The sequence below is a fragment of the Heterodontus francisci genome, chromosome 3 (assembly GCF_036365525.1).
Source record: "Heterodontus francisci isolate sHetFra1 chromosome 3, sHetFra1.hap1, whole genome shotgun sequence".
Lineage (NCBI taxonomy): Eukaryota > Metazoa > Chordata > Chondrichthyes > Heterodontiformes > Heterodontidae > Heterodontus > Heterodontus francisci.
The window spans coordinates 51073590-51097212 of NC_090373.1; the positions used below are offsets into that span (position 1 = coordinate 51073590).

General features: G+C 42.4%; 1 protein-coding gene across 1 annotated transcript in view; it reads left to right on the forward strand.

Moving 5' to 3' along the window:
- The window catches only part of tpo (thyroid peroxidase), a 135282-nt gene extending 113004 nt beyond the window's left edge, over positions 1–22278 (forward strand). Inside the window, exons 12-15 of the mRNA XM_068028488.1 lie at positions 1180–1388; positions 3636–3806; positions 5660–5791; positions 21785–22278. Of these exons, the coding sequence (XP_067884589.1) occupies positions 1180–1388; positions 3636–3806; positions 5660–5791; positions 21785–22278 (1006 nt within the window). The remainder of the gene's footprint in view (positions 1–1179; positions 1389–3635; positions 3807–5659; positions 5792–21784) is intronic.
- Positions 22279–23623: the final 1345 nt, after the last annotated feature.

A 23623-nucleotide genomic window follows, 5' to 3' on the forward strand; every position in this document is an offset into this window, starting at 1 on the left:
AGATCACCAACTTGAAAGTTTCATCGTCAAGAGGCTCAAGGACCAATTTCAGGAAATCACTGGGCCAGTCTTATCCAACACATGGTGCACCATTCATTCAGCAACTGTAGTCAGACACTAAGGAATAAAATCTGGATAATATGCCTCAGAATATAGAAGAATATATTATTATTTCTTGGGAAGTTACTGAAGATTCATTCCTTACAATCTGTGCGTGATGCCAGCACAATTGTAATCTCACGTTAAAATGTGACTACACTTTAAAAGCAATTAATGGGCTGTAAGATTCTTTGGGACATCCTGGGGCATGAAAAGCACTATATAAATGCAAATACTTTCTTTTTCTTAACCAAAAGAAACAATACAATTACAGATTCATTCCATCTTAGTTCAGCCATCTGGAAATACCTTACAGTTCTCTGAGTACGATGCACAGTTGTTTCTCAAGTAATTTCAGTGTTTTCACTTCCACTATTCTATCTGTAACTACATCCCATGTGTTAAACATTCTTAACGTGACTTCCAACTCAGCAATACATTTTTATAGGTATTTCATTTGTCTTCTACTGAAGTGTTGTTCAAGAACATAAAACCAATCAACTTGCTTCTGCTCAAATTTTAATTTATCTGGTCTCTGTTGATAATTCAGCATAACCCAGCATTGAGGTTTTTCAGACGTGTAGCTTTATCACAATGATGCATTGCGCCATGTGTTTAGCTTTCTGATTACCTTTCCTTCTACTACTGACAGCTCCCTGTGGAGTACGACACCTTCCTCCTATTCTTTAGCTAGTTGTTCAATCTTCTGTGTCAGTACATGTCAATGTTTTACAATTTCTTTATAGATTGTTATGACCCTCTCTGCGAAATGGCCACACTGGTCAAGTGCTAGTTAAGTTTACATGATTAGATGTGTTGGTCTACAATATGTGTAAGTAAATAACACTGCTAAAAGTAAAAAAAAAGAAATGAACAACTTTCCTATCTGGCTTATTATGAAAGTAATGGGAGAGGAGCTGGTTTGAAACTAATCGCAGGATTCAGGTGGCAACCAAGTGTTCAGATTTGATGCTTGTGATTTCTATTATCATTTGAAACCCTGGGAAATAATAAAGCAGTGGTTGCACTCAATGCTACACTGTGTTAAAAACGTAACAAAACCTTTTCTCCGCTCCACAGATTTTGGTGGGAAAATCCTGGTGTCTTCACGTCAACTCAAAGGCATGAACTTTCCCAACATTCACTATCTCGTGTCATTTGTGACAACACTGCAATCACTGAAGTGCCATTGGATGCTTTCCGATTAGGACAGTTCCCACAAAGTTTTGTACAGTGTGATCAAGTTCCTGGGTTGAACCTTCAGGCATGGCATGAAAATTCTCAACAAGGTACATTTACTGTTACATCTTGCTATTACAGGCCCCGAGATTGTATGCTGTGATGTCATAAACCTCAGAAGGGTAGAAAAATACAGCTGATCACCTGACAGAAAATATTAAAATAAAAATTGGGAGCACAATGGGACAGTGCATTACCATGTCTGTAGTTGTGTACCCATAGAACCAGAGAAGTTTACAGCATCCTTGAAGTCCTATTTTTCAAGCTTGGATTTAACTTCTTAAATTCCCTTTGCAACACCTCAAGCATACTTCTACCTTTGTCATAGTTCTTCCATGGGCCTTGGCACTGGCTGCTGTCTCTCCCTTCACAGAAGTTTTTCCAACCACTCCATGATGTCCTGTGTCCTGACACCAGAGAAAAAAGACGTCATTCTGGATTCCTGGTCACTACTGCAAAAAAGGCCTAACTATTCCCCTGACTAGAATCTGCAACTATTGCCATACTTTCATGGTCCATCTGCCTTCAATCTCCATGGATATTCCTTTACACCATGTTGCTTAGGAAACATCTCCACTGAGCTACTGTCTGCCTCACAGTTGTTCAACATTATTATCTTGAGTTTAGCTCCTGCCAACTCGCAGAAATCAGATTGGTAGGGTGGGGGCAGTTAAATTGGAGCAGGGGACTTAGCAACTTCTTTCCTGTCCTGTTCTAATCACTTTAACATTGCAGGCAGCAGGGACGCCAGCCCCAATCCAGTTCGGGCCAATTTAAATAAGCAGATCAGGCTCCGATCATTAAGACTTTCTCTGCTATAATGTGCATTTAATAAGACAGGTGATAGCTTTTATCTATTAGATGTAAATAATAGACTAACCCTGAATGCACCTTTAATGATCTATTTCCTTTGAGTGCACTCTTCCTCTGGGAGGCATAATGAGTTTGTTTGCTAACAACCCCTTCCTGTTTGATGTGGATAAGCACGCCAAAGATTGAATGATCATGATACCGTCTGAACAATACACATTATTATGCCAATTGCCGAATGTGATATTTTAACTTAAATTTGATACATTGATTTTTACTACAAATGGAACAAATTAGCTAATCAACAGACTTTTACTGTGTTTTGTGAGACATACTGTTACAACCAGGTGAGAAATGTGTCTAGGGGTCTTTTGCTGTCTTTACCTGGTCTTATTGTACAGGGTTTTATTTTTAAACACACTGTGTTTTGAGCTCCCCTTTTTGTGAATCCTTGTTCACAACTTTCCAATTATTAGAAAAAGAAACCAATTCACACAGGCTTTCTGAGATTTAAAGAAGAAAGATGAAATTTTATTTAAACTTAAACTCTAATGCGGTTCATGCCTACGTATATACCACGCACCCACGCTAGCATACACACGCGCTACACATGCAAATAGGGACAGAAAAGAGGAGAGGAAAATATAGTAGAGAGGGGTTTGAGGCAATATCAGAAGAGTTTCTTGTTTACTGTGCTTCGAGCTCACTTTAGTCCTTTTTTAAGTAGTCTTGCTTTTCGTTGGGGCCCAGTATTCTTAAACCATGTTCACTGTGAGAGACTTTTCTCTCTTTGAGGTTCACGTGTCTTCACAAGATTCAGTATCCTGAGAGATGAGCAGGCAGACAGGAGAGGGTTCTGCTTCAGATGCAGGAGCACATGGCTATCTGAGTTCAGTTCCCTTGTTGGAAGTTCAAATCTCAACAAATCTCACATGAGCTAGTCATGTGACTAAAACTGGTCTGACCACTTCTTCTGTGTTTGTGGATTCTGTTATCTTAGCAGTCAACTTGGAATGCTAGCTACCGCCCCCCCCCCCCCCACCCCCACCTTCAACATCTGGGAATCAAAAGACCATTGTTGGTTGAATGGGTCAGGTCCTTTGTCCCTTGTTTCAACTCTGCTAGTTACTATGCAAATGTCTTTCTAGTCAGGGGCTTGCAATTTTAAGTTTTAATGTTCATGTGGCGAAATCATGTGTGCCTCAGTCTTGGCAGGTGGGGGGTTTGCCTGACACATACATTTACTTCTGTTATCAAAAATACTCATTTCAAACAGTTATTGAAATGAAAGTTAGGGGATTTAATAAACCATGAGCAGGAGTGAAGAAAATATTATAGCTACAAAGCTCAAAACTGTGCCTATGAAGAAGAGGAAAACAGGTTAAAAGTGACAGTCACCCTAGACAAGTGAAGATCTTGATAAAAGAATTTGCATTAATTTCTGGATGAATTTGAGTATTTGGTATCTCCAATTTTTATACTTTTAGTTGGATCATGTGGGCCTCCACCGCAAATAGAAGATGGAGTATTTGTGCTGTGCACCAGTTCTGGACAATCTATCATTTCATACATTTGTCATCATGGTTTTCACTTGTTTGGACCAGAGGAGCTGATCTGCAGTGACAAGGGATGGAGCAGTGATCCACCAGCCTGCAAAGGTAAAGATTAGTACATACTTTATACGTATTCAATCATCTGAAACAATCAATCATTGTATCATTTCTGTACCCTACGTTTATATCATCTGAATTCACTATAAGATACTTGTTGTTTGCAGAATTGCACGTTAATGCTTATTGCTCTTTTCAGTCCTATTTTTCTTACTCAAAAATTGAAAGGATTTGATTTTGGATAAACTACTACTCATTTTATAGGCATAATAATCTATGCACAACTGGAACAGAAAAAAGTCTGCAATATTACTATTCAACAATCCAAATAATGGGGTGGAAATTATTGAGTGTTGCACTCCGAAATACAACACGGACTGTCATTAATTGTGTTTGTCCTATGATTTGATCAGTTTTATACAGTCCATGTTTTTCTCCTTCATAATATATAAATTTCTTACAAAAGCAAATACAAACAATACTATTAGTATGACTGTATAAAAACAATCAATAGCATGAAACAATCTGAGCTGGGCTTCATGAACATCCATATCCTCAACCATGATGGAGCCCATGCACCTGAGGTCAAGAGACACTTACAAGCATCTTCAGGCAGAAGTGCCAAGTGGACACTCATACATGGCCTCCTCCTAAGATCTCCACCATAATAAATGCCAATAATCAGTCAATTGAGTTTACTGTATGGTACAATAAGAAGCAGCTCAGTGCACTGGACACAGCAAAGATTATAGGCCCTGACAATATTACAGCTGAAGACCTGTGCACCAGATCTACACATTCCCCTAGCTAAACTGTTCCTGTATAGTTAGGACGCTGGCGTTTATCCAACAATGTGAAAGATATGCCCTCTTCACAAAAAGAAGGATAAATCAAACCTAGCCAATTACCACATTATTAACCTACTCTCAATCATTACTAATGGAAAGTGTCATCAATAGTGCCATCAAGTGACATGCGTTCATCAGTAACCTGCTTACTGATGCGCAGTTCAGATTCTGTTGGAACCACCCAGCTCCAGACCTGATCACAACTTTGATCCAAACATGGAGCCCAGAGCCTGCAGAGAAATGGGAAAAGCTGTCTTCAGCATCAAGGCAGCATTTAACTGAGCATAGCAATAAAGGGCTCAAGCAAAATTGAAGTCAATGTAAGTCAAAAGGAAAGCCCTTCCAGTGACTGGAGTCATACCTGACACAAAGAAAGATGGTTGGCAATGTTCGAGTTCCTCAATGAAGTGTCTTCAGCTGCTCCATCAATTACTTTCCACAGAGATCAGCTCCATTCACAACTCCTCCAATAATAATTTAATATTACTTGAGATTTTGTAGCAATACAGATCAGATGAAGTATGGCAAGGCTACGAAAACTGGATGGAAGAGTCGGATTCTCTCCCTCATGGCCCAGGAGGTAAAAGCAGTGTGTAAGAGAGGTATATAAACCAGGAGATTCCTGGTTCAGTTCCAAGTCCCTGTCAAATTCACTGATCACAAAAAAAAACAAATTATCATCATTACTCCCAATTTCAAGAGTTGAGCTCTGATCAAATGACAGCCTGAAATGATATTTAAATTTGTCGATCTACAGTGGCTGAATTTTACAAGTTGCTGGCTGGAATTGTTGAAGTGATGATGATAGCAAATTAATGTTTAGGATTAGAGGTGGTGATGAAGGCAGGACCACTCTGCATACACACATTTCATCTTAAATATAATAGCAATCATTGAGAAGTCTGCAGCCTAGACAGTCCCTGCTCTAATGACTAATGGTGGAAGCAGGTTAGCAGGAGAAGTAGTAAGTGATCTGTGAAAGCAGATCTAAGCATTGTGCTTTTATGTTGCTTTGAACAGTTATATTACTGAAGATATATATCCTTACTGTAGATATTAATGAATGTGAAGATGCTAAAAGGCCTGCTTGTCACATCTCTGCAACCTGTGTGAACATCAAAGGAAGTTATACATGTATCTGCTCAGATCCTTACATCATTTCAGAAGATGGACACAGCTGCATTGGTAATATTCTATATCAATAACTCTTTAGGTGTTGTCATTGAAAGCAAAACACACTGTTCAGATTTCACTGCCAATAACTTACAGTTATGTCATGAGTCAGGGTTGAGTCAAGAGGTAGAAGGTATTAGAAGACTCTGCTTCACCATGTTAATGAGAATAATGTTATGAAATAAATTCACCATCTCACCGAAGCAAGAGAACAGAGGATATATGGCTTAGCAGGGATGTATGCTGTGGTATCACAGTAAGAAGAGGGCATTCAGATGTATAAGGAATTCAGAAAATAGGGACAAATTACAAAGAAATCAAGGGGAACATGTAAGATAAGATTGTTGAAAACATGAATAAACAATTTTTGCCCCCAAACAAATATGCAGTAAACAAAGGGGTCAAGGAAAATATTGGGAGTGGGAAGCTAGAATCTAAGAAGCTGAGTTATTAACCAGTTATGTCCCATCTGCCATTACCCAGTGTTATGATCCTGTAGTTTTTTTTTCTGGGAAGAATGCGGTTGCCTTTAAGGCTGGAAAAAGAGCCATACTGCTTTAAGGCAGCAAGCTCGAAAGACTGAGCAAAGAATGCATTCTCATTGCCTTGGATGCAGCCATGCGGAGACTGCGATTCAAAGGGTGCATTCTCACTACCTTGGATACAGCGACTCGGACTGAGCATTGAGAGATACATTTGTTACAATTTAATTTTGAACTGGCTTATAATGCATACAACCTGTTTTAACAGAGGACACAGACAGAAAACTGTGTGTTAGCACCTGAAAGAAGTGCTCTCAGTCCATTTAAACTGAAGGAAGAGAATTTAGTCTGTTTATTTATTATTCTCTCTCAAAATTCTAAAACGTCAAGCAAAAACAGAGATCTCTGATAATTTAAACTGAAGGAAAGGAAGTTAGACTGTGACAATCTTTTATCCCTCAAAAATTCTAAAGAGAGATTGATTCTATTGAAAGTGGTTGCGAGTTGTTGATCTACTGTGATCATCGCTAGAAAAAAGAGGAGTTTGAAACTTCGGATGTTGGACTGTTTTCCTTTCCTCATCAGACCCTGGAAGATTGTGCGTGGACTTTAATCAGAGGATTCTTCATCAGGAAGTGTAGATTTGCAAGGACTCTAATTTTTCTCTATTTTAAATGTTGTTTATATCTTCGTCGTGTTTAAGAATTTAGTTTTCCTAAACAGTCAATTTGTTGATTTAAAGACACCTGGTTTGGTTATTCTCATTCGGGGGTTAATAGATGGTACAATTTGGCTGGTTCTTTCTTTAATTTAAAAAGTTTTAAATGATATGTTCGGCGATCTGTGGAGGGACAGGATTGAATTAACAGTGCATTTCTCCCACCACAATCAAAATCGCATATTTTGATTGGGGGCTTTGACTAGAGCAGTCGGTTGTAACACCAGGAAGAGGACAACATGCTGTCTAAGCCAAATTTTCACCAACTACTGAAGAGAACTAGACAATATGCAAATAACAAAGGATTTTCACCTAACTAGGTTAGGTGCTCTTAAAATAGTACTGGATCTAGAACAGACAATTAAGAATCTTTATGATGATGGGGACATAAACTAGTGAAGCTGTAACTAAGATAGTTTTATATTTGCATATTTCAGAAGAGCTTAGGAGGAGAACAAAATACCTAACAGACTTTAATAATTAGATGCATTAGTAAATTTAACATAGAAACAGAAAATGCTGGCAATACTCAGCAGATCTGGCAGCATCTGTGAAAGAAACAGAGTTAACATCTTCGGCCATTGCGCTGAAACATGGGGCTGAATTTTAACTTTCACACCTGCTCGCATAGGGAGAGCCTGATAACGTGTTGGGAACCTGACAGTTTCAGCAGCGTGTTTATAAGTAGTTTTTTAGCACAAATACTGCATCTGCATCTGACTTCGAGGTTTCCCGATGAATTAGAGTGGGCGGGCGTGATGACGATCACATCAGTTCATTTCAGCTGCAATATTTAAAGGGACTCTGCGAGGATCAGAATTAAAGTATTGTGGAAGTGTCATGACAGAGCCAGGAACTTTACAGATGGTGCCACAATGTGGAAAGGTATTGCTACTCTTCTCTGATGTGTCCCTGGACATCATGCTGCGAGATGTAAGGGCCCACAGATGGAAGGAAGAATGTAACCTCTGAAAACAAGCAGGTTTGGCTGGAAGTAGCCGAGGACAACAGCAGCGGGAGTGTAGTGCCTCATTCCTGGATGGAGTGCCTCAATTGCTTCAATGACATGATCCAGACAGGAAAAGTGAGTGGCAAGTACAAATCTCCTCATTGCTTTCCCCAGCCTTCTCCTGCACATTACTCATCAGACCAACAAAGCTGCAGGTGTACCCATCCCTCAATGTTGAGGCACCACCTCACATCCCCATATGACCAGCCACCACTGACAATTACCCTCATCTGGTTGCATTGTCACATCAACCCTTCACAGTGATTCTCCACAAATGCATCATGGAATCATAGAACATTTACAGGACAGAAAGAGGCCACTTGGCCCATTGTGTCTGCGCCAGCCGAAAAACAAGCCACCGAGCCTATTCCCACCTTCCAGCATTTGGTCCATAGCCCTGCAGGTAATGGTACTTGAGGTGCATATCCAGACACCTTTTAAGTGAATTGAGGGTTTCTGCCACTACTACAATTTCACGCAGTGAATTCCAGACCCCCACCACCCTCTGGGTGAAAAAAAAATTCCTCATCTCCCCTCTAATCCATCTACCAATCACTTTAAATCTATGCCCCCTCGTCACTGACCTCTCTGTTAAGGTGAATAGGCCCTTCCCATCCACTCTATTCTGGCCCCTCGCAATTTTGTACATTTCAATCAAATCTCCCCTCAGCCTTCTCTGGTCCAAGGAGAACAACCCCAGCCTATCCAATCTTTCCTCATAGCTGCATTTTGCCAGTCCCAGCAACATCCTCGTAAATCTCCTCTGTACCCACTCTAGTGCAACTACATCCTTTCTGTAATGCAGTGTCCAGAACTGCACACCGTACTCAAGTTGCGGCCGAACCAATGATTTATACAGTTCCAGCATAACCTCCCTGCTCTTATATTCAATGTCTCGGCTAATATAAAATATAAAATATTCCACAGCTCACACTCATAGGTCTCCTATTTCTTTCCTTGCAGGAGAAGAGAGCACAGAACACCAGGAAGAGGCAGAGAACTGGCTATGGCCCTCCAGTCATCTCTGCCTTAACAGCCACCGAGGAGGAGGCTGCTGGAGATAAGCTGGATCTCAGCATGCTTAGCCATTGAGAGATAGGGATCACCCAGCTGCATGGTGCCAGAATTAAATATAACACAGCTACATGGCATACAACACTCAGTCATGCTGCCTTGAGGTCAGCAGCCACTGAAATATGATGATCTGCACAATCATGTCTTCAAACCCTCTCACCTTTTCAGTTCTAATTCATGTCTTACATCTCCCACATGTCCTGCAAGCGTTCCTCAGGAGATGGTGCCAGAGGAAGATGAAGATTCCTCACAGGCTGTCACTCACTCTGAAGATGCATCATCACACGACTCGTACACACACTCCACCATCTCAGATACAGACACCTCAGTGGGGCCGCCAAGACAGGTAGTTGCGTTGTCACATGGTGAAGTATACCTCACAAGTGAGCAGGAGCAGGAGTTGTAGACAGCTGCAGCAGTGGAGAGTCTCTGTCAGAGGGTGCAGGACCCGCAGGCTCTGCTCGCCTGCACACAGATGCTGAACCTTGGGGGTCGTCAATGAAGGGACTATTTTGGAGCAGCAGCAAAAAACGTGTGAGGTTCTGTCAGCCTTTCCAGAGGCACTGCACATGATTGGCTAGAGTTTGGAGGCATCCATCTCTAAAATGAGTACGATGATGTCTCAGGTCTTGACATTGATGTCTACATCCATGGAAAAAGTGGCCACCTGCAAAGATCATCAGATGCAGCAGGCAACCTGAGTGGATGCTGGCCCTAACAAATGGCCTGCACACTCAGGACTGGATTTTATCCAGTCCTTGGAGATGCGCTAGGCTGGGAGCAGACAAAATGGCGTGGGGTGGCATTGAGCAGCGTGCCCGATGTTTCCCAAGCCCATGCCATGTCCACAATGGGCATTGTGGCAGACTGGGAGTACACTGGGAAACCAATTCAGCCATTTGGGGACCTCCCGCTTCTGCTGGAATTTAGCCAATGTCGGAGGAGCCCACCGCCATGTAGTGGCACCGCCAAGTGAAACCTGGTGACCTAGTGAGCTCAAATTGTGAGCGGGGTGGGGTGGGGGGAGGGTGGGGAGGCCTCCTGCTCAGCCACTCTGTGGCCCATGGAGGACACCCCAGTGGCGAACACCAAACCCTGTCACCCCCACCCCGGCATCAAGGGCCCCCACGCTCTCAGCAACAACACCACCACCCCCTTGCAGGGGCCTGCCTGAGTGGCCCCAGTGAGCCTGACCCCAGTAATCTGTCCGCCACAGCCTCCTGCATGGCTATTGCTCCAGCCCTCCTACAGTCCTGCAGTAGCCGCCACTCTCAGCGGTGCTGCTAGGTCTGCTGAGCAGCTGGCTCTCTAATTGTCTGGCAGCTCTTGGGGCAGAATCATCTCCCTTAAAGAGGACAGCATCCGTAAAGGAGGCAGTTAATTACCTGTCCAGTGTTGTATTCGGCCGAGGGTCCGATAAAGGCCTGAGGCAGTGTTTCCCACCACTCCCCTGACAACCACTCATTGTCAGGACCCCATTGTCAAAATAAAATCCAGCCCTCAGTCTTCGATCTGAGGTGCTCTTGGCTAGCTGGGATGTGTGGTTGGGTCATGAGAAAGAAGATGGAGAAAGAACACACGGAAATGGGGACTCTTTCAAGGTGTTCCCAATTCTTAACTCATTGCACCCCTCTCAGACAGTGCATCACTGACTGAGTCTGTATCTGCACATTCTTTGGCAGAGTCCTTGGCCAAGGACATTGGCCAAGAGCATCTGAGCAGTCAGAGCAGGGGAATGAGCTGCCTGCCTCTAGTTCTGCTGAAGCCTCAGGGGTTGCACCAAGTAGGATTAGTAGAAAAGAAAGAGAAAGGATTTGTAGTTGCACAAGGGTATTCACTTGTGTTTAACACTGTGTTACATTGTCACTTTTGTATTCAATGTTTATGAATCATAAACTTTATTTCTAAGATCTATAGTTCACTCTTCCCCATTTTTACCCACTGACTGCCAAGTGGCCATCTGCCATGTGAAAAATGGCATGAGAAGAGTAAAAGACAAACAAGGAGTGCCTATGAGAGGGATGAATTGTTGATTGTGAGACTGCTTGGGGCTAGGGAGACACCTTGGGTTCAGAATTAGTATGCCAGATGGCTGCACTACCTCACATTAGTTGAAGTGTGCCTGAATCTGTCTGTTCCTGGCACCCTGGTAGCTAAGTGAGTGGCTACAGGTGCCTTCGCCATATCAGGCTCCTCCTCCTCTGAAGATGCAAAGCACTGATCACCTTCCTCCTCCTGGAGCTCCAGTCCTTACTTCTGCACAATATTGTGCAAGGTGCAGCAGACCACTATCATTCTGGAAACACTTGCTGGGCACCCCCCAGATCTATCCAGGCACCTGAGTTGCATCTTCAGCATCCTGATGGCTTGCTCAATTCTTGTGCTCATGAGGCTTCTGCTGTACTGTTTAGAGTCATAGAGAGATACAGCACTGAAACAGGCCCTTCGGCCCACCGAGTCTGTGCCAACCAACAACTACCCATTTATACTAATCCTACATTAATCCCATATTCTCTACCATATCCCCACCATTTTCCTGCCACCTACCTACACTAGGGGCAATTTACAATGACCAATTTACCTATCAACCTGCAAATATTTGGCTGTGGGAGGAAACCGGAGCACAAGCTCACAGGGAGAACTTGCAAACTCCACACAGGCAGTACCCAGAACCGAACCCAGGTCGCAGGAGCTGTGAGGCTGCGGTGCTAACCACTGCGCCACTGTGCTGCCTCACAGTATTGTTGGGCGTCAACGGTAGGGCTCCTCATAGGTGCATCAGCCACTTCCTTAGAGGGTAGCCCTTGTCTCCAAGCCATCTGCTAAATGCTTTGAGGTGTGAATATCTGTGGGAAACTTAACAGGTGCAGGATGAAGGCATCATGGAGGCTCCCTGGGTATCTTGCACAGACATGCATAATGATCCTTTGGTGGCTTCAGACCAGCTGAGCATTGATGGGGTGGAATCCTTTTTGGTTGATGAATATCCCTGGGTAATCTGAGGGTGCCTATTTGCCACATGTGTGCAATCTGTGACTCCCTGGACCAGTGAGAATCCAGCCAGAGCAGCAAATCTCAGGCCTTCTCCTTCTGACTGGCCTCATCAGTGGCAAAGTGCACGTTAAGTGCCAACTCTGGCAAGCATGACATCTGTCAATTGTGAGATGCATCTGTGGATAGCAGATCCTGGATGGAGCCAGAGATGAAAATGTAAGGGCTGTGGTGGCCTCTTACCTGTGGTAATAGCTGCTGGCTGTTAATTGTACATTAATTAGGTGTTTAATTGTATTCAGGTGGTGGGCATTAACTGGTGATTCACTTGCGCTCTGATATGTAGGAACAGACTGAAACAGTGGTTGGTGGGTTTGAAGGTTCATGTTTGTGATGTGTGTATAATTATGTGAAGATGAGGCTCCAGTTCTACCCTTCATCACCTGGCTATCTGCAGTGTATCATTGGCAATGTGTGTTCAATTGGTCCAATTGGAAGGAGGTCTTCTTGCAGGAGGCTGCAAATGTCAGCGACCACCTGACGGGAAAGTCCGAGCCTCCTGAGGCACTGGTGCTCAGTCATGTCCAGAAAGCTCATTCTTTGCCTGTATTCCGTGTGTTGGGGGTGTCGCCTCCTGTGAGTTGGAGCTCTGTGCTCATTCTCTCTGTAATGTGGCATGGCAGCTGGGTGAGGAGAAAACTGCTGCCTTTGCTACTCCTGCTGCTGTTGTTGTTGCTGCTGCTGCTCCTCTTGTTCCTCATCAGAGGTCCAAGGTAAAGCTGCATAAACAGCTCATGTGCTGCAGTGAAGGCTGACAGCTGGGAAGTGCAGATCAAAGGCAAAAAATCCAAGGTAGCAGAAATTACATTCAAAGTATCGGAAATCACCTCCAAAGCGTGAAAGTGCATTCTCAGAAGAAATCTTGTAAGTTAAAACCTTCCACTTAGGCAAGGAAGCAGTTGTCATATCTTAGGCAAGAAAGGCTTTAAATATGATCAATTGCTCATCCCCTACTGTCGCCTCACTTTGTTTTACCCGGAGAGTTCCAGGAAGCCTGGTAAAGCCATGAGTGCAAATTTAAAGTCAGAATGCTGGGTTAAAACTGCAGCTGATGAGCATTTGACATATTTAAATGCCAGTCCTGCCTGTCCCATAGGGATTTCCCATGCACTGAAAAACACATTCATTTGAAGGTGGATGTCAGCAGGTTCCTGCTGGCTTTGCAGCATGCCATCAGTTTCAGATGTTTTAACCTGCTGGCTACACAGAAACCCAACAATCCTGGCAGGTTAAAATTCTTCTCCCCCACCCCTCCCCACTCCCCCCCCTCCCCCCTCCCCCCCACCACCCACGCCATTAACTCTGTTGCTCATTCCACAGATGCTGTGTGAACTGTTGAGTATTTCCAGCATTTGCTGTTTTTATTTTAGATTTCCAGCATCCACAGTATTTTGCTTTTGTATTAGTAAATTTAACAAGTGTTGAGGGAAATCATCGAGAGTATTTTGCTAAAGGACAATGAATATGGATTCAGGAAAGGAAAGTCATGTTTAACTAACCTAGTGGCTTCTTTACTAACTTGATGGGCAGGGAAATGGAATTGATATTTCAAAGTGTCACAGAAGGTAAATGGAAAGATTCCTCTCATCGGGATTCTTCTGGGCACATGTTAGGGTGGGACTTCCACCCGCAGTGCTGTCCGCACTGAGACTCTGCAATACATTTTCATCTTCTCTGCCTTGAAACTAATGTGGCAGAGCAGATTGCTGTCCTTTGTAGATCCAACCCAATTTTTATTCTATTGATTTCAATGGAATGAAAATTGGGTTGGATCTATAAACGGTGAACCGCTCTGACAGATCATCACCAGGGCGGTGATGACAGAAATCCACCATCCATATTATCTTCCTTTGTGGGGTCCATAACATATGCAGGATGGGCTCCCAGCAGTATCTCTACTGTATGTTTGGAGTCTGCTGCTGTGAGCTCGAAAAATACTGCATTGCTGCAGTAACTTGAGGGGACTGACCAAGAACTTCCTAACAGAAATAGATGTGGAAACTGACACAAAACTGATGCATAGCTCTCCAGGAAATGTGTTTCAAAGAATCGTTATGTTAAGGAATGGGAAGCAGCAGAAGCAGACAAATAAAACAACTAGCCGGCCTGACTTTCATACCTCCTGACAAAGTATAAACTTACAAAAATGGCAGGCTAGAAAAGATCAGCTATCCCATCAAGTCTGTCCCACACTCTTAATTATTGGAGCATCATGACTAGACACTTCCTACCCACGCCCCTCCCCCCTCCATAACCATGTAACCTCCTGAGTGAAGCCAAAAAAGAGGGACCAAAAGAGAGAAATGGTGCTCATTGGAACAGTGATGCAGCATGCTGATCAGGAAATAGAACTATTGGTCTAGTCTGACGGATAAACAAATGAAACCATCAGTGCATTCTTAGCTGCAGTGAAAAAGGAAAATAAGCTATTAGGCTGTGTTAGCAGAAGGATAGAGTACACATCTAAAGAGTTGACATTATTGCTGCATAAGGCATTGGTCAGACCCCACCCAAAGAACTGAATGTCACCAATTGTAAGAAAGATGCCTTTGAGAGGGTACAAATGTGAGCAACAAAGATGATTCAGGTATCAAGTTCTGAGGAAAGGTCAAGAAGATTGGGTTTTTTTCTTGGACAAGAAGATACTTGAATTTCATTAAAGTTTCAGTATTATGAAGTAAATTCACCAAATGGATCCAAACAAATAATTTACTCTGGTGCGGGTTCGAATACCAGTGGATGCAAATCAAGACAGAAAGTCAGGGACAACTTTTTCAGTCAAGAAATATTGGACTTATAACGATAATTTCCCAAGAGCATAGAGGTGAAGGGGGACACTTGCCTGCTGGCATTGTGTATTGGGGGAACATGTGCATGTTTCCTGCTGTTTTCCAATGGGTGTACCATCAGTGAGTAAGGTGCCCCGTTGCCAGAAAATTAGGCCCATCGTTATCAGGGAAGAGCATTAAAGCAGACAATATAAACTGGTTCAGTAGACAATTGGATATGTTTCTGGAAAAAGAACAAATTAATATATATATGAAGAGAGGGTGAGTAGATGGGACTGAAAGTGTTTTCTGTAACCCGAATCTTTCACCATTTGATTTTTCAAAGCAGAGGCAGTCTGTCAGTGTACTTCAATTTTGTGACATATTACAATTTGTTTAATATTAACTGACAGCAATATGTAGAAAGTGCAGAATTAGGTGTGCACCAATTTATCATGTTTGCTTGCAGTTATAAAATTCTGTTTAATTTGAAACATTTTTCATTGATTTAATTTTTCATTATCCAGGTAAGTAGAAATAGCACCAAGGAGATTTTTGATTAATGTGTATTTTCAACAGCATCTAATACTTTAGTTAGTTTCTATGTATGCATATTGATGCAATTTATATTTCTAGATTACTGTACTGATCGGGAATAGGATAATAAAAATGTAGTTACATGAGCAGAAATTAATATTTAAGATCTATTTTAATTTAATTATGAATGCAAGTGACATAACATTAAATGAGAATTAATTTTACTCCCTTTTTAGTGAACTGGTAGTTTTGTATCACTATACGCAGTGTGCTTTCTTTGAGATCAGTTCTACTACAAGTAAAAGACAATCAAGGAGCCTATCAGAAGGCATCTACATTAATGCCACTGATCCACTTATTAAGCTGCTAACCATGAGCTTAATGGTGTAATTTTTCAGATCTGTGTTAGTTTAACACCAGCATTAGCCTATTTCTTTCAAATGGATTAATTACATCATTAAAATAATGCTGATTGCATGATCTAGGCCATTAACTCAAGACTCCAATATTTGGTAATTCCACTTAGTCGTGTGTGTAGGGAAGATTTTTCTCTTTAACCTTAAGGGATAAATCACTGCCTGGGCAGAGAATAAAGATGAAAATCAGGTGAGAAAGATCACATGGCCACAAAGGTGCCTGCCCAATATTTCATCCATTTAAATTAAGGGACAAAAAACGTGGTTGAGCGCGATACATGAAATGGATCCTCATCACTGAATGAACCCTTTGTGGTCTTCTTGGCTGTGGATGTCTGATAATGTCAAGTATATAGTCATGATATTTATAAGTATTTTTACTATTTTACATTGTAAGTAATGGAAAAATGATGAGGCATTGCATTTCTGAACTAGCAGCAGCCGCATCAGGCTTATATCAGAAACTGTCATGTTGACACATGACAGCTTTTAAACACATGTGATTTTTTGGGGGTTTGGGGTTTGGGGGTTGGGGGGGTGGTGGTGAGGGTGATAGTTCATCCCTACCGCTAATCAAGAAAACTTCCCCCAATATCTCAAGTGATTTTTGTGTTGATTGACTCAGGTAAAAATGTATTGGTGTGTCAAGAGGTCCTTGCAGTAATCAATGGTATCAAATAAGAAGCCTTTGTTAAAATAATTGTTTGTGGCATCACTCCTTGTTGTCCTTTACACAAGGCTTATAAACAGCTATAAAAATAATATGCATCGACTCATGGAACAGGTCAGTCATTTTTCAAAACTGAGGGTAAAATACTCAACAGGAAAAAAATACAAAGATGCATGCAGGAAATGTACTGACATTTTTAAAAGGAGAAAAGCCACAAATGCTGGAAATCAGAAATAAAAGCAGTAAATCCTAGGAATATTTCCAGTATTTTGCTTTTATTTCCAATGCAATTAGGTAGGGTCTGTCATATTGAAGGAAAGAACTAGCACTTATTTAATGTCTCTCAAGGCTTCAGCGCCTCGGCCAATAAATTACTTCCGAGGTATAGCCACTGTTATGTTGACAAGTGTGGTAACAAAACTCGCACACGAACAAACATGATAGAGAGTTTCGGTAAGAAAACAACCCATGGTTGTCTAGATAATAAGGAGGCAGTTAAGCTGGAAGAAACTAAACATGGAAAGATAGTAAAAAGAATATCAGGATGTGAGGAAGTAATAAAATAAAAAAATGTCAAGCCTTTTGGAATGTCTGTATTATACTCCAGAAAGCTTGTTGTTGAAGGATTATGCTACAGCCAATCCTTACTCAGCCTTGCATTTATTTTACAAAGTAAAAAGATTACAAACATGTAGCTCCTCACTCAAATCTTCACCCAGTTTCAGTAACTGTCTCCTTATATATTCTCAAGTAAGACCCTAATTAACATCCTTCACCTGCATATGATTAAACACAATTAACAGTCTGCAAATCCGTGTTATAGAATATAGAGGTACTATAATCCTTGCCTGAAATAAAAATCATGACACAATAGCAATAACTGAAACATGGATGCAGCAGGGTCAGGATTGGCAATTAAATATCTGGGTTATAAAACTTTCAGAAGGCACAGCAGAGGAAGAAAATGAAGAGAGTTAGCAGTATTAATGAGAGGCAATACCTAAAGGATGAAGATTTTATTACAGAAGTGTTTCAAATAGAAAATCTTTAATTTGAGTTAGAGTGGTATTACTGGATATATATTACAGACTGCTAATCAGTGCAAAGAAAATTGAGGATGACGTTGTAGACAAATTAGAGATATATCTATTAATAAAAGAGTTACATTTGTTTAATAAAAAATAATAATGGCCTTAGATGGGGAAAATATTTGTAGTAGGAAAGGGATTTTTTTGCCACAGATCATCGTCAATTTTTCTTAAAATTTGTTTATTCATGGGATGTGAGCACCGCTGGCAAGGCCAACATTTATTGCCCAACCCTAAATGCACTTGAGAAGGTAGTGGTGATCTGCCTTCTTGAACTGCTACAATCTTTGGGGTATAGAACCCCACTGTACTGTTAGGAAGGGAGTTCCAGGATTTTGAGCCAGCGAAAGTGAAGGAATGGCGATATCGTTCCAAGTTAGGATGGTGTGTGACTTGGAGGGGAACTTGCAGGTGGTGGTATTCCCATGCATCTGCTGCCCTTGTCCTTCTAGATGATAGAGGTCACGGGTTTGGAAGGTGCTGTGAAGGAGATGTGGTGAGTTGCTGCAGTGCATTTTGTATGTGGTACACACTGCTGCCACTGTGCGCGGTGGTGAAGGGAGTGAATGTTTAAGGTGGTGGATGGGGTGCCAATCAAGCAGGCTGCTTTGTCCTGGATAGTATCAAGCTTCTTGAGTGTCATTGGAGCTGTACCCATCCAGGCAAGTGGAGACTATTTCATCACACTCCTGACTTGTACCTTGTAGATGGTGGACAGGCATTGGGGAGTCAAGAGATGAGCTACTCGCCACAGAATTCCCAGCCTCTCACCTGCTCTTGTAGCAACAGTATTTATGTGGCTGGTCCAGTTCAGTTTCTGGTCAATGGTAACCTGCAGAATGTTGATACTGGGGGATTCAGCGATGGTAATGTCATTGAACATTAAGGGAAGATGGTTAGATTCTCTCTTGCTTGAGATGGTCATTGCCTGGCACTTGTGTGGCCCGAATGTTATTTGCCATTTATCAGCCCAAGCCTGATGTCCAGGTCTTGCTGCAATTGGACACAGGCTGCTTCAATATCTGTGGAGTCGTGAATGGTGCTGAACATTGTGCAATCATCAGCAAACATCCACACTTCTGACTTTATGATGGAGGGAAGGTCATTGATGAAACAGCTGAAGATGATTGAGCCTAGGACACTACCCTGCTGAAAAAAAGATATGCTGTCAAAGCTTTCCGTCTTACACTGATCAGTATAGAGGTGAAGAATTGGAAGATATCTTTGAGACATTTATGCCTGAGCAAAATGACTACAACTCAGCAAAAAATGTACTAACGACCTACTTCACACCCAACAAAAGCACCAGATACTAAACCATTGTCATACGACGCACTAAGCAAGAAGCAAACGAAACAATTGACCAATATTGCACACATATGAGGCAACTAACAACCAAATGTAACTTCGGTGTTGCTGAACATGTCAAACAGGAAATCAGAACACAAATAATTGAAGGCTGTCTCTCTAGTCAACTACGCCGAAAAGCAAGACAGAAAGCTATCAGAACTACTGGAGTTAGCAAGATCACTATCACCCTCAGGGTCCAGAGCTAATGAAGTAGAGGCTGCTAACAGTGACTACCACACTCCAATTTCAACTCCTGTGAACACTATTCATTGCTTACATGCCAGGAAACCACCTGCAAAGCAACAACACCCATCTCACAAACAGAGCTGGGACTTCTTTTTATTCGTTCCTGGGATGTGGGCATCGCTGTCCAGGCCAGCATTTATTGCCCATCCCTAATTGCCATGGAGAAGGTGGTGGTGAGCTGCCTTCTTGAACCGCTGATATATATTACTGACCTAGACCTTGGTGTACAGGGCACAATTTCAAAGTTTGCAGATGATATGAAACTTGGAAGCATTGTGAACTGTGAAGAGGATAGTGTAGAACTTCAAAAGGACATAGACAAGTTGGTGGAATGGGCAGACAGGTGGCAGATGAAATTCAATGCAGAGAAATGTGAAGTGATTCATTTTGGTAGGAAAAACATTGAGAGACAATATAGAATAAAGGATACAATTCTAAAGGGGATGCAGGAGTAGAGGGACCTAGGTGTATATGTGCATGTCATTGAAGGTGGCAGGACAGGTTGAGAGAGCAGTTAATAAAGCATACAGTATCCTGGGCTTTATTAATAAGGGCTTAGAGTACAAGAGCAAGGAAGTTATGTTGAACTTGTATAAGATACTAGTTCAGCTTCAGCTGGAGTACTGCATCCAGTTCTGGGCTCCGTACTTTAGGAAAGATGTGAGGGCATTGGAGAGAGTACAGAAAAGATTCACAAGAATGGTTCCAGGGATGAGGAATTTCAGTTATGAAGATAGATTGGAGAAGTTAGGACTGTTTTTCTTGGAGAAGAGAAGACTGAGAGGTGATTTAATAGATGTATTCAAAATCATGAGGGGCCTGGACAGAGTAGATAGAGATAAACTGTTCCCACTCATGAAAGGATCGAGAACAAGAGGGCACAGATTTAAAGTATTTGGTAAGAGAAGCAAAAGTGACATGAGGAAAAACTTTTTTACACAGCGAATGGTTAAGATCTGTAATGTGCTGCCTGAGAATGTGGTGGAGGCAGGTTCAATTGTAGCATTCAAAAGGGAATTAGACAGTTATATGAAAAGAAAGAATGTACAGGGTTATGGGGAGAAGGCAGGGGAATGGAACTGAGGGAATTGCTCTTTCAGAGAGCTAATGCAGACATGATGGGCCAAATGGCCTCCTTCTGCACTGTAACTTCTGTGATTCTGTGATTCAGTCCATGTGGGGTAGGTATACCTACAGTGCTGTGAGGAAGGGAGTTCCAAGATTTTGACCCAGCGACAGTGAAGGAACAGTGATATAGTTCCAAGTCAGGATGGTGTGTTAATTGGAGGGCAACTTGCAGGCGGTGGTGTTCCCATGCATCTGCTGCCCTTGTCCTTCTAGGTGGTAGAGATCACAGGTTTGGAAGGTGCTGTCGAAGAAGCCTTGGTGTGTTGCTGCAGTGCATCTTGTAGATGGTACACACTGCTTCCATTGTGCATCATTGGTGGAGGGAGTGAATGTTTGTGGATGGGGTGCCAATCAAGCGGGCTGCTTTGTCCTGGATGGTGTCGAGCTTCTAGAGTGTTGTTGGTGCAGCACCCATCCAGGCAGGTGGAGAGTATTACATCACACTCCTGACTTGTGCCTTGCAGATGGTGGACAGGCTTTGGGGAGACTGGAGGTGAGTTACTTGCCGCAGGATTCCTAGCCTCTCATTGCTCTTGTCGCCACAGTATTTATATGGCTGGTCCAGTTCAGTTTCTGGTCAATGGTAACTCCAGGATGTTGATAGTGGGGTATTCAGCAATTGTAATGCCATTGAATGTCAAGGGGAGATGGTTAGATTCTCTCTTGTTGGAGATGGTTATTGCCTGGCACTTGTGTGGCACAAATATTACTTTCAGTGACATATCCAAAGAATGTTTCCACTGTGGCTGTGCTTATCCATACCGGACAGAATGCCCTGCTGTTGGTAAATGGTGTAAAGTTTGTGGAAAACCCAACCACTTTGCTTGAGTTTTTCGCTCATCAGCAAAGTCAACTACAAAAAAAAGGGTATCACATATGCACAACATAGAAATAAGGCAAGAAAATGTAGCCAAAGTAGAGGCAGATGACCCTGAGTAACTGCCTGCTCGGGTTTGCAAATGAGACCTGACCCAAGCCCAACAGAATCCTATCTGACCCCGAGCCTGACCCGGCTCGGGTCCTTCCATTTTTTCCCGCGCCCGCCCCGACCCAACCCAACCATCAGTTAATCTATCTTCTGTTTTTCACTTTATTCCTTACCTGCACGTGCTTAAAATAACTGTAACAAAACCACCTTTAAAGTCCAAAAAGTAAATTAACATTTAAGTCACTTACCTGAGGAGGTGATAGAGCGTGTCCGATCCGGCCCGACCCAACCTGAGCCCGAATGCCGGACCTGGAAGTGAGACCCGACTCGACACATGTCGTCGGGTTTGGGTCGGGTAGTAGGCCTTTAACACTGAACATACTTATGAACTCATTGTCAGACACAGCAAACAGCCACATGTGATAGTGACCATTGGCTGCTCGGACGTTGATGCTATCATAGACACAGGAGCCTTTGTCAATGTCATGGGAGACAAAACATTCAACAAACTTCAGGATTGCCCCATTCTCTGAAAACCAGGGAATAGGAAAATTTTCCCTTACAGCAGTGACAAACCACTGAAAATCCTGGGAACTTTTGAAACAGCAGTCTCATTCAAAGACACTAGAATGAAAGCTGTATTCTATGTCATAACGGGGAATGTGTCACGCTTATCAGTTTACCCAGAGCAACAGATCTACACGATTGCATTCACATATTTGATTCCTTCGCATAACAAAAACATTCTCAAACTGTGTGCTGATCGCTTCACTGTTATCAGCAAGCTGAAAGGCGTTACATGCAAGCTGCATGTAGACCCGAATGTACCCCCAGTTGTGTATCCATTTCATGCCAGGAAACAGACTGAGAAGGAACTTCAAAGCCTAATTGACCTTGACATTATTGAGAAAGTTGGGGATGAGTCTACCCCTTGGGTCTCACCCATACAAGTCATCAAGAAACCGAAGAGTGAGAACCAGATTAGAATCTGTGTTGATATGCGATTACCAAATCAAGCCATGCAACACACTTGACACCGACAATCGATGATATCATAGAGAAAGACATTTCGCTAAACTTGACCTCAATGCAGGCAACCATCAAATCGAGCTTGCAGAAGAATCAAGATATCTTACCGTATTCTCTACTCACATCACTCTTTTCCGATACAAGTGGCTCAACATTCGAGTCAGCTCAGCAGCTGAGGTATTACAGCACTTGCTTCAATCTGCACTTTAAGGACTTGAAGGAAGCTGAACATCAGTGATGACATTCTCATCTATGGTCGCACTAAAAAGGAATTTGAGATACATCTACATGTATGCCTACAATGTCTCAGAGAATGTAACCTCACCTTGAACAAAGACAAGTGCTTGTTCAATAAAAGCAGAATTGAATTCTTCAGTCATGTGTTCAGTGGTGAAGAAGTATCACCAGATCCAAAGAAACTTGAAACCATTGCAAATGCTGCAGATCCTACAAATGTACAAGAAGTCCAGAGTCTGTTGGACTCATCACGTACTGCAGTCGCTTCAATCCTGACCTTGCTATGCTATTTGCCCCCTTACACGATCTGACAAAAGGGACCATCAATTGGGAATGGACTAAATCACACATGCAGGTGGTACATGAGATCAAACGACGTTTGTCAGCAAGTTGCACAAATGCCGATTTCGACCACCCAGCAAGTCATGGATGCAGGCCCGTTTGGCTTAGGTGTAGTTTTCGTACAAAAATCCAAGGCAGGTAACCCAGCAACTGTTGCGATGGCAAACAGATCACTAATGCCTGTAGCAACATTATTTGCAAATAGAAAGAGAAGCACTCTCAATCATATGGGGTATCTTACACTTTCATCTCTACTTATATGGAAGCGAATTTAAAGTAATGACTGATCATAGGCCACTAGTGAGCTTGTTCAATAATCCAGAGCAAGCCACCCACTCAAATCGAACATTAGATACTCAAACTACAAGAGTACGAATTCCAAGTTGAGTGTCAGCCAGGCAAGCTTAACCCAGCAGATTACCTTTCGCGACATCTGCAGCCAACAGTCAGTCCTACCAGTCATGAGAAAAAGGTTGCTGAACAACATCCTAATTATGTAAGCATAAATGCAGTGCCAAAGTCGCTAAAACTAGCTGACGTTCAAGCTGCAACAAGATGAAGCTTTGCGACTATGTATGGAGGCTATGGAATCACAAAACAGGAAAGACGTGATTGAGAAAGCATCTACAAACAAAATCTCTCACACACTACAAGGTCTTTACAATGTGCAAAAAGAGTTCACCGTTACAACTGCATCTGATCTCATATTATGCAACAACTGCACTGTCATTCCACACTCATTGACAGAATGTGTTGAAGGACACCAAGGAA